The 12,059-nt window shown below is 40.6% G+C and overlaps 1 protein-coding gene across 1 annotated transcript in view; it reads right to left on the reverse strand.

The window, feature by feature from the left end:
- Positions 1–1,816: 1,816 nt before the first annotated feature.
- LOC142055354 (tyrosine 3-monooxygenase-like) overlaps positions 1,817–12,059 on the reverse strand; it is a 32,512-nt gene continuing 22,269 nt past the window's right edge. The window contains exons 10-12 of the mRNA XM_075089250.1: positions 9,258–9,353; positions 3,575–3,708; positions 1,817–1,976 (exon numbers count right to left, since the gene is read on the reverse strand). Of these exons, the coding sequence (XP_074945351.1) occupies positions 1,817–1,976; positions 3,575–3,708; positions 9,258–9,353 (390 nt within the window). The remainder of the gene's footprint in view (positions 1,977–3,574; positions 3,709–9,257; positions 9,354–12,059) is intronic.

Here is a 12,059-nt window from a genome sequence, read left to right on the forward strand (position 1 = left end):
TAGAACAGAAGAATCCTAGACTTAAATGAAAAAAAAAAGAAAGAACTTGGGATGTTCCTGCTGTTCAGAGGAAGGGGTCTTATAGCCATTTTTGCCAAGATACTTCCAAATTTTTCAGGCATCACCACATTTTAATAAAATGGAGCAGTTGCAGCAGCTCCCCAGACCTTGAATGTTCTATTACTGCCAATGGGAAAATTTTCTGAAGTGCTTATAGACATGAAGATTTAAGAGGCAAAATCCCATAACTTTCAGTAAGACAGTTTCTTTAGAGCCTGGCACATGGATAAATTACAGTGAGATAAGTTCTGTATGAAGTAACAGCATGTGAATTGCTCTGTTGCGACTTTCTGTGTACATGCTTCCATCCCACAGTGACCAGTTAAGGCAAAGATGATGACTCTTTTTCCACCAAGAGCCAAACCACCTCACATTTACCTCAGAGTTCAGACCATGTACACTGGCATTTAGTAGACAGCAGTGGACAAGCTTGGTGTCTGCCATGTGCTAAACATACTTCTGAAAAAATATGTAGAGCTTCTAAGCTGCACGGGATACATCTACCATGACATTTGTGGACCACTGTCACCCAGATTGAGCCATGAGATCCACATTGCCCCTGCTTATGCTATACCTGTAACAGGCATCGACCCTGTCTGTTTGCACTGTGGCTGAGAGGGAATACTTCTAGGCATGAGCCTTGTCTTCTTTTTCTGAACTAGTCGTTACTTGTGGATAGTAGAGGGAGAAAGGGGACACAAAGAACATGAAGTCTGGAAAAGGCAATTATGGGATTCACTCTGGGAAACATGACCTGCATGGTATAGATAAATTTCAGACACATCTCAGAGAGGGACTGGAGAGGGACAGAAGATGAGTTGGAGCACATATCTGATATTTTTTCCACAGCAAGGTTATATGGCTGCTAGTGATTGCTCTTAGGTTTTACACTAGATGTCCTGTAGATTTGGAGTTTTGGTTATTACTACAGTCATCATGACATCAATAAGAAATAAAGATTTTTAAAGGTCTCCAGGAGTACCTGTATCCCATGAAAAACCAATGGGACTATATTCCTTAAAGTCTTCTTTGAAAATCCTTCCTTACACCCAAATTTCCTTCCCAGAATTCAAATTTCCCTTTCAAATTGAGCATTCTTGTATGTGACAGAGCCAACGGGACAAATATTCTGTGTTCTCAAATATGACAGGAAATTATTTTGCCATATTTGAGGGCTATTGAGTAAGTGTCTAAAGGATAAATAATAAGCAGAAGTAAAGGGTTCCTCTTACAAACTCTTGCATTTGCACATTGTAAGGGAACCATTCATAGTTTGCGAGCACAATAGCTGATAGTAATTGCTAGCAGAAATGAGCTAGCTGCAAGGACTGCTAACTGTAGGCAGCTAGCCAGCCTAAAAGATTGTGATCATGTCATTTAAGCAGCAAGTAAAAGACTGTGTGGCTGAAGAGCTGCTGTGCTATTTTGTGACAGATAACTTAAAAAGGTCACAGGTAAATAAAAAAAACTTTTAAGAGTCCAATAATACCAAATATATATACTCCAAACAGCTGTAGCTCATATCACCTACCAAAAAATTGGAGTAATTTGGTCTTGTTTGTCATTGAAACATACTCAATAGGAACTCTTCAATGTGGCTAAGTCGGCAGCCTAAATTACAGTGGAAAGATTAGCTTGACAGATGTTTTGTGGGTTAAAGATTTTTTACATGCAACTACAACTTCATCACTAAATCTTCAAGTGCTGGAACTGTCTACAAGTATCTCAGAGCCAGGTGAGATGTACTGCTGTAGTTTTAAGAGAGGTTTTCAAGGGCCAAGCAGAGGTTTTTCAGTTCCTCTTTCATTTGATGGAGTGCCCTCTTGACTTTCTGAGGTGTGTTCATAACCTCTATGCTGCTGGTGAATGGGTCATAGTGCAGAGAAAAAGGCTTCTTGATCTTCATCATGTAGTTTCTGTGGGGGAAGAAGACAGAGCTGCTAGTTCAGAAGCCACTTCTCTAAGTGTAAAACCTGCAGGACTTGATTTCTCACTATGTAGGCATGGACTTATTGGGGAGCAGAAGCTGCTGTGACACCTCCTCACTGTTACTCCTTAACATAGTCTGGTGCAGTACACCCTCCCCGTGGCTGAACTACTTGCAGCCCAAAAGATCCACAGTGCCTGGCTGGCTCAGACCTGTCCATGCTCTTACAGCTCTACTTGAACACCATTCAGAGTTATTACAACCACAAGCTGAGGAATGCAGGAACACAGCATGTCTGCTGCCTTCACTTCCAAGAAATAACCTGGAGTAGCTCTTTCTGCATAAAATTCTAAAAACCTGTTGATACTAGGCATCCTGGGCTATTTTACTGTCTCTATTAAAAGAAAAAAACATGATTGCTTGCCATTTTTGACAATGTTTCCATTAAGTAGATGCTGGTAGGAACCCCCTGTACTACTGTTGCCTTATGTTTTCCGTTCCGACAGATTCTTGTGTCTTTGGTTATTTTGAGCAGCTTTGGCTACACAACTATCTTGAAAAAATGTATGAAAAACCTTCAAGTCTGAGAATAGTGTATTGCTTGTCCTTGTAAGCTCTTTTCATGTTTGCCTGAGTCAAATGCTCTTGCAAGTCGTCTCTTTTCTGCCAGTGAGTTCTCAGCCACAGTTTTATACACATTAATAATTTAACGTGAACCTTCAGATTTAAGGTGAGGGGCCTAATTTGCCATTGCTATAACCCCAGCAGGCAGTGCTTCTGGGGAAGAGGTAGGGGTAGTAGGGAAGAAGTCTGGCCCAGGTTCTCTTCCTCTAATAAATTCCTCACTTCTGCTCCTACATGTTCCCCAGTAGCTCCACAACCAGCCTCCTGCCTCCAGCCAGAATTGGTTGTGTTATTCTAACTGTTGGAGATGAAGGCCAGAATGTGAACCCTGCTTACTTAAAAGAAAATAGTTTTTTTTAAAAAAAATCCTTTACTGCATAACCTAATACAGCCAAAGAAATGTATTCAGAAACACCTCAAGCCAATTTGAAATAATGTTATTTAGGTTGCAGTCAGCTACTTTGTAGAAATTAGATTGTCTGTGAATGCTGATTCCGCATTCTTGTGCAGATATAATCAGAGGAGAAAGGCAATCTTGTTTTTAAGCCCCCTGCTGATCCATGTTAATTCCTGAGTCTGCTATAAAATTTCTGTGTGACCTTGGGTAAATCAGTTCTTCATGACCTCTTATTTGTATGGACTAGCACCTAGGCACCCCAAGTGTGGGATTGCACTCTACTCTCACTATTCAGTTACAGAATTTACTTCAGAAGTTGTTAATATGAGGCATTGCTAAGATGAAGCATGGGACAGGGCGTAACAATATGTAATTACGATTTCCTATGACGCTTTTCTGAGATAAACAATCTTATGTTTAACTCTGTTGCAAAAAAGCCACTGTGCAGATGCAGTGTGCAATGAGATAGCCTGGCATGTTATTGCAGAAGTGGTAGATGCATTTGAGATTACGATTCAAGCCACTGTACCCCCCTTAATGAAAATATGTACAAACACTTTACTTACTGAAGCTTGGCCTTGGCATCTTCCAAATTTTCTGCTATGAAGTAGACAGGCTGGAAGGCTTGATCTTGATAAGGATGAACTGCAGTCACTTCTGGGTCAAAAGGCTTGTACTCTGGCTTGTTTGATAAAGCATACTTTGTAATGGGAACAACATAGGTTAGAGCAAGCGAATGAACATAGCAAGAATTAGTGCCTACTGGGCTGTGAAATGCTCTTTGTGGAATAATTATAGGTAATAATTATAGGTAATATAATTACCTGTTCTTTCACAGGTGAAAGATGCTTTTCATAATTAGAAGTTAATAAAAGAAATAATAAATAATTTTTAAAATTAAGGAAAAAAAAGAAATATGTATTTCCTCTATTGCAGCAATGTACAATTGGGTACCATAGCCGTGTTCTCAGACAGGGAGGGGAAAGTCTATGCCACTGCCCAAAATCTGAATATCTAGAAGAAAAAAATATCATGCTGCTTTTTCAACCAGTATCATAGAAGATTCACAGTCCTGTGCAGCACTCTTTTGAAGTCCCCAGCCCATGGCACAAATCTCACATTTTCTGCTGCACTGAGGAGCAGACAGAATACTCCTGGTATTTTCTGCACAGCTCCCATGCCAAGCAAGCAGCCTAAGATCTTCCCTGAAACCTAAGATATAAATATGCACTATATTCTGTGTGTGTGTGTTTGTGTTTTGGGCCCACGGAGGTTCTTTTCAGGTTCTTCTACATTGACCTCTCAGGCAGACAGAAGGATTATAGGCAACACTTATGTACACGCTGCAGTCCATAGGCATATCTATCATTTGTTTACACATACTGGAGATACCTTTAAACCAGCCAGCAGAAGAGCTGGTGACAGTGTGATTGCATAGGTGTTGGTTGCTTAGTACCTGCACAGGGTCCTGGGAAGGCAGCACAGCTCAGGCTTAAAGTGAGTTCCTGCACAGTTTGTCTGCCCCTGAAACCCAAGTGAGGTAGTTTAAAGCTAGCTCAGCTCCCGTGGCATTTGAACTGCACTGTAGATGTGCCTAAAAGCTGGTTTGGCCTCCAATTTACCAGGCTGGTGAGTGCCATGGCCACTTCGGTGAAGTGTCCTGGGTACAAACAAAAAGGAAAAAGGCAGGTCATCCCAGTCAACATCGAGACCTTTCTTTCCACCCCCAGCTTGGACAGTGGGCCCCATCCACCTAGGGACAGTCTTTTAGTACCCACCCCTTCTCTGAGATCTGCCTGTTTGTCTTTCTTCTCCCCCAGTCTTCAGAAGGCTCCCTTCACTATTTTATGATCCACATGCCAACTCCCACAGTACTTGCAAATAACTGGTAAGAGTGGGTGACACTGCACAAGACTTTCAGCTTAATCTGCTAACTGGAAAAATTCAGACAGCATGCTTAAGCACATTTTTAGATATTTCACTGAACTGAGCCTGAACTCTCCATCACTGGAGGCCTGCCTTAACCAGTAGGCCAATTTGCTGCAGAACTGGTGCAGAAATTAATACACAAACAAGACTATAAAATGCTAAAAGGTGGTGGTTTTCCTGTTCTTAATTTGCAGTGTGTAATTGAAGAATAAACCTTGGAGAGCACTCATACAATCTAAGATGGATGGTATATACAAACATGAGGCTGCTCTTATAATCTTAGAAGCTCTGGGGACTAATGGAAAAAGGTTTCAGAAACTCAAAACCTGACAGGGGTCCCGCTATGCTGTCAGTGTTAAAGCAGAACTGAAATCACATTGATTTCAGTGGAAGTTCAGCTTGAAGCTGGATGGCCTTAAAGGCCTCTACGAGTTAAGTACTTGTTGAGCTGCAAAAAAAAGCATATGTAACATTGAGTGCTGCCAGAAGTGTGGTATGAGCCATAAGGTTTTACAGTATGGAGGACAGAGTCCAGCTGAGTGTTAACAGGAGAAGCATTTTGGATAATGTGGAACAGCTGACAGAATATAGTGAAATAAACAGTGCAATGCCGAGAGCTGTTGGGAAGGAATTCTTACAGTTCAGAGGAGGCAAGGCTGGCCAGCAGTCAGACCCATTACAACTGTTCAGTTTAGACTTGGGTATGGTTATCCTGTCCCTTCTGACACCTAGCTGCTGTCACTAAATTATTTGTTAGATAACATGAATTCAAGTAGAAGCCTTATGCAGAGAGCATCTAGCTCTACCTCTCATCCCCTACCCTTCTCCCAAGTTATGCCCTGAGTTTGGGCAGGATCAGCTCATCCACAGAAAACGACTACCTGAAGCTGAGTTCAGACTGGTCAGAGTGGGTGCTGTGAAGAGGAAAATGCTTTGAAGATTGTCAGGATATGATTCCCTGTCAGGATATGATTCCCTGGGTCACAGTCACATACCCGCAGTCAGTCCAGAGTGCAGTTCAGGGATATTCCCAGGCTCCTTGCTGATGCTAAGTTCTCACATAACTTTAGCTGGACATACTACTGCTCACCCTCTCCAGCTGGTTAGATGTTATCTTCTTGTAGCCAACCACCTAGCCATACTAATATACTAACATACTAACTCATGTCTTTATTGTCTCCTCAGTGACCAAATTGTCCTGGCTATTCCTCGTTCAGAAGCCTTCAGTGATGAGGAAACCCTTCCTTTGCAGAGATTGCTGCAACATGTCTCCTCTGTCACATGAGCCGCAGTGAGTCTGTCTGTGCTAAATATGCCGAACAGATAAATGAAATGGAATTGAGTTTGGGGTCTCCATGCACAAGCCCACATTGGGGCCTATAATGAGAAGACTGGCAGATAATTATCACGATGGATAACGGTTTTCTCCCAAGCAGTACCAAAACTTTTCCAGAGCTTTCTCAAGAGCCAGTCTAAGACTAAAAAATGAGCTTTGCAGGAAACTGAAGGCTATCATGAGCCTCACTATCTTCCAATCTTCATCTTCTCTAACAAAACTGCCTAGCCACAGCTGTATTTCTAAAAAGATCCCTTCTACAATGTAGATGCTGCCCTACATATATTTTGTCTCTTCAGCTGTGAAAGAAACAGTTGGTATACATTTTCAAGTTGCTAGCAGGTGCTGAGGCATAGGACCTCAGCACTTTACTCACAGTGCCACTGTGTATACTGAAGTTAGAATCAGATGCTTATGCAGACTAGAGTGATTAAATGGAAACGTTTCTGTATTTCAGTTTTGTTCCAAATAAAAATCCGTGAGATCAGTCAGCCATAAAAGGAAACTTCAGCACTTAAGGCCATAGATATAATTAATTTGTGTACAAGAAGTTTCAGATGTTCAAGGTGAAGTGCACAGAACCCACTAAGCTGCTGTCCCAAAAGCTACATGATGATGAACTTGCAGAGCTCATGTAGGGATTGTATAGGACACATAGGAGCATTGCTGGTCAACTACTTGCCCATCTTCAGACTATCTTAGGTGCTACATGCAAAATGAACACACTTTTGGAAGGGGGTTAAATTTTCTTCATTACCTACTGAACACAAATGGTATCACATCTACATGTAATTTCAGTAATACAATGGATGAAGGCCTATGTGGACCCAGCTGTATCAAAAGTTTACCCAGCAGCATTACCCAACAACTACTGATAATAAAAGTAATGACAAGAATATGCCATTTATCAACTCAAGGACAGTCACTACTTCCATTGTCAACCTTAGAGGCAGGGAATGTGAGATACAGTTACGTTTTTGTGTTATATAGCAGTTTTGTGAAGAAGTAGTTCTTGCAACTACTTTAATTAAAAGCAGAAGAGCTTGCTGGTGTCTGGTGAAGAAAAGGGTAAAAGAAAGGAGAGAGAGCACAAGTCTGATACACTCAACTCCAGCCACCAAAAGTCAGCATTTCTGACGCAACTTGTACCTTCATCTGTGTCAAAACTGAATAGAAAAAGGAGGTAACATCATGCAGATAGATTCTGTGGTGCATATTACTATGAAAGCTACATAAGTATTGGACACAGGATTACTTCTGCCCTTTAGTACCCTGTTTAACACGTAAATGCATTTGATTTAAAACTATAAAGTATTGAGGCAGGCAGAGTAGAATAAATGTTTCCTTGAACTGTGCTTTGACATTGGACATTTTTGGTTTCACCAGGTAAATAAGAGCAGGCCTAGGTTTCCTGTTTGTTGGCTGTGAACATAGCAAGGGCTAAACCATACTCAGAAAAACAGTAACTTCAGCCTTATCCTAGAACAGACATATGTGTAAACCTAACGCATTGCACTGCATTGTAGGGGAGCTCATTGATCTGCTTTCCAAAACGATATGTTTCACTGTTCTGCAGATCAGTGCTGTGATAGCTCGAGCACACTTCTGCTCATTTTCATGAGCAGTCAGGCACAAGATCAGGTTGCCGTGTAGAAAGGAAGGTATGTTTATTTCTCTAGAGGGCTAATGAACTTGCAGATCTCTCAACTTATCAAAAGAGAAAGTTCTGCAAATCATGTACCATAGAGTTTTCTCACAAAAGTCTCCAAATTGCAAGTGTTGGGAAAAAATCAATTCTAAACTTGGCAGGTGGCAAAATGCAGGTTGATGTCTGGGAAGGTTCCCTTTTCTGTATGTTAACTCTCAACTGCCTCTCTGTTGGGATTCCTAAATGTCTTGAGATATTTTAACATGCTGTTTCTTGCTTCTGTCAATTGACTGGGAAGTGGGCTGACCTGTATACCATTAGGAGAGTTTTGCAACATGTCTTTTGTCATAACAATGCAACTACCTCCTGTTATGAGAGTCCAAGCTGTGCTAATTCAGCCATGGTTCCATATGAATGTATCGTAGCTGGCTGTTAGGCCATCGTGTTTATGTGTTAAGCTTAAAATATATCTCTCATGAAAAAATTGATTTCTGGTTTATAAAAATGCTTGAAAAGAGTGCTTATTATTTTCCTTCTTACTAATTCCAAAAAATCATCCAATATCTGGAGAACCTGAAGCAATTGAAACCTACAGATAGCAGTTTAGAGCTTTTGCACTTAGAAACTGTTCATCTGCTTCAGTGCTCTGTGAAACTGAGGAGAAATTAATATGTCTCAATCAGCTGTTTGTCCAAAGGAGGGAAAACCCATAAGTTTTCTGTAAAGGTGTCAGTCCCTCTTTCCACAGTTAATCTGTCCAGGCAGCACAGTGTCAAACCTGTGTATACAGATATTCATCTACATAAAACTCAAGCTGGGATTAGTTTTGAAATGTATTTAGGAATGTAAAATACTAATGCATCTTCTTTTTGTCAGTGTCTATGCTATTTACATTTTCTTTGCACTTTAATAGGCCCAGTTAGTCAATGCCTTTTTGATTCATATGTGCATGAATGCCAATGGCATGGACGAAGTAGCAGAGTTCATAATAGGCATAATATTGCCCTCTAGTGCATAATTCAGAAAGGTACATAAGTTTTATGTTAAAGTCAACTGTATTACTAGTGGCCAGGAGCAGTAAGAAGCAAATCTAATACTTTATAGGGTGGTTGCTGTCGTTGCATTTCACCTCTTTAGGTGGAAGACAGGTACAATCCTACAGTAGTTTTTCCCCTACTCAGTAGCTTCTGGGAAGGGATAATGAATATTTTTACAAAAGAAAAATCAGTATTTTAAATCATATTGTTTTATATAAGGAAACAATATTTTGCTTTTACCAGAGAGTTCAGAAAACTGGATTATAGAAATCTTTCAATACCGTATGTTTGACACATACCATAAGTTCCCCATAAGACGAAAGCAGTCCTGCCCCATAAGCTTTGATTGATCCATTTTGCTTGCAGAGACCAAACTCCACAGTGAACCAATAAAGCTGGTAATAAGAACAACTTGTGAAAAACAGTCTCAACAGGCAGTTCATTTTTAAGCTTCTCATTTTTCCTTTCATTTTCTTTTATACTTACTCCCTAATGTCTCTGTGCCTTCAAATTTTATAGTTGTGTGTTTTAAGAAAATTATTTTTTCTCTCAACTTATATAACACACAGAGATTATAACACACAATTTTTCAGAACTTGCCATCCTTCCCAGTCTCAGTCCCCAAAAGAAAAAACAAAACTGCTAATGATAATTGCATGGGTAAATAAAGTCATAAAGCCCTATCCCTCCTTTCTTTGGAAGATGTTACAAATTACCCTGCAACCTCTTAGCCCTGAGCTTCTTTATAATCAGTGGAAGCTGACCCATAGTCCCCAGAAGGACAAGTAAACTCCCATAGAGGGTTCACGACCCTAGGAAAGGTGCTCGAAAGGACAGTTTCCCTCCTCCTTTGTCTGTGTGATAGCATTCAGAAGAATTGATGAATGACTTATCCCTTAGCAGCAATGTACCCTTTAAGATTATGCCAACTACATCTTTATCATGCTCCATCAGAAAATAAAGATGTATCTCTCTGGGCTTTTCTTGCAATAAAGCATGCTTAGGACCATACTACCTTTACATGCTGGACAGTAGTGGGATAAAAGCAACTCTTGAATCTGCCAACCTGTTAGCCCTCCCCTTATTATAGCATCTTAGGAAATGGACAGTGGAGAACCAAGTCTGGACACAGCCTGACCCCTGAGCAGCTGGATAGGTGTTGTGCCAAAGAAAGACATGGAAAACATGAGCCATTGCAAGAATATAGCTTTGTGTCACAGCTTTTCAAGGTTCCTTCAGGAGCACATAGCTCTTTGCTGCCTCATACATAGGGATGGACCTGGGCTTCAGTTTAGCCATAAGTATTGCATTCTCAGCACTCTTCTTAAAGAACTACAGGCAGTTTGTAAAATAATGTGAAACTTTATGTTATTCTGTCTATTCTGCCTCTTTCTTTCTTTCTCCCACCCTTTTATGTGTCTTATAATTTTGATTACTTGGGTTTAGCCTGCCAAGAAACAGCATGCCAGGATCTTTCTTTCTGCAGAATCCCAAGCTGCTTTCTCTACAGTTCAGCTAATAACTCTGCATTCTTATTGTGTTAATAATCTTGATTCTTATTATTTTACAGTGAAAAGTCTTTTGAGTATCTCCTCATTTTGCAGGTCTTTTTGACTGGAGAATGACATGAGAGGAGGAGGAATTCTTTTTAGTGTTTCCTTAGATATCCTGTATTTGGCCTTCAGTTAGTGAGGTTCTTTCAGCTCTCACTGTTTTAACAGGGTACAAGACATGGTACTAGTGGCACTAAGTGGACAACGTGAATTTCCCATCTCTTGTGTACAGATCCACCTGCTTAGAGAAGTCCAGGGACTGAATGAAATAATGGCATTTCGAAGTTTGTCTTACAAATGTTATAGACCATAGCAACAAAGTTGAGATTCTTTCAGTAGACTTTAATTAGCTTAAATGTTGTCATATCATCTAAGATAGTTACCTACATTGTCTTTATAATGAACAGAGAATGACAGGGACTTCCAGAGAGAAAAAAGAATTTATGTTAGACATCTATGTCAGGATAGCAGCTATGCTACAAGTTCTTCTCTATCTTGAATTCCTAGTGAAGGAACCCAAATAATAATCTTAGATTAGATGTCTAACTTTTAAACAATTGAAGACTGAGATGTTAATCCAAAATATGTTTGCTGTTCAGAATACTTGAATGGTGCTTAGAAAACTGTATTCTCACAGATGCTGAACTGCAGGTAGCCCTTTCAAAAAGGTGCCCTTATTCTACCTCCCCAAACCCTAGATGATACTACGACAATTTCAGATATGAGACCCATCATTTTTCTAACCTTAACCCTATCTCTAATCTAGTCCTAGACAGTGCAGGGTCAGGGAGGGATGCTTGCAGAGGAACATTATGTAAACCACTGGCCTTCACCCAGTCTCACCAAGACCTGGGTAATGATGCAAAATGTCTCTCCAGGACTCCTAATTCTTTTAACCCTAGCAAAGACATGGATCTTAATCTTACTCTAGTCTCTCTAGACCCAGAGAGGGGAAATTGCAGTGGAAATGTGGATGCATCACTGCTTCTTCCCGCATACTCCCCTTATATCACCAGCTTAGGGCCCGGATCACGCTACAAAAAATTCAGGACTGGTACTTTTTGCTCTCTGAACTCTAAAAATACTGCTTATCTTACCTAGTCCTGACCCAAGGATGGATACATGCAGATAGATTTTAGGTAAGCGATAATCTCCTTCACACAGTGCCTTGTTCCACTTCACTGTGAGTGGGCTGTGGGCTGGGTGAGGAATATCAGGAGTGACAGTCTCCTCCCATCCAACCCCTTTCCTGAACAATCCTCATCCAGCTGGGTGAGGGTAAGGCTCCTCTCTTCCCCAGAAAAAATGATCAAGACCGGGAAATAGCTGTCATTATCAGAAAGAAAAATTATCTGGCCTCCAGCCCACATTAGGAACAGGGTAAGATGGCAGCAAGGGGCTGTATGAGTTGTTTTGGCAGATGCATACAACCTAGTGACTCAGAACTGAATGACAGTACCTCTCAAATTGCCTTTAAGCACTCACCTATTTTATGAGATTAATGAATACAGGGTGAATCTAATTCTGATGGTTCCCTGCACACTTTAA

The sequence above is a fragment of the Phalacrocorax aristotelis genome, chromosome 1 (genome assembly GCF_949628215.1).
Source record: "Phalacrocorax aristotelis chromosome 1, bGulAri2.1, whole genome shotgun sequence".
In the NCBI taxonomy this organism is placed as follows: domain Eukaryota; kingdom Metazoa; phylum Chordata; class Aves; order Suliformes; family Phalacrocoracidae; genus Phalacrocorax; species Phalacrocorax aristotelis.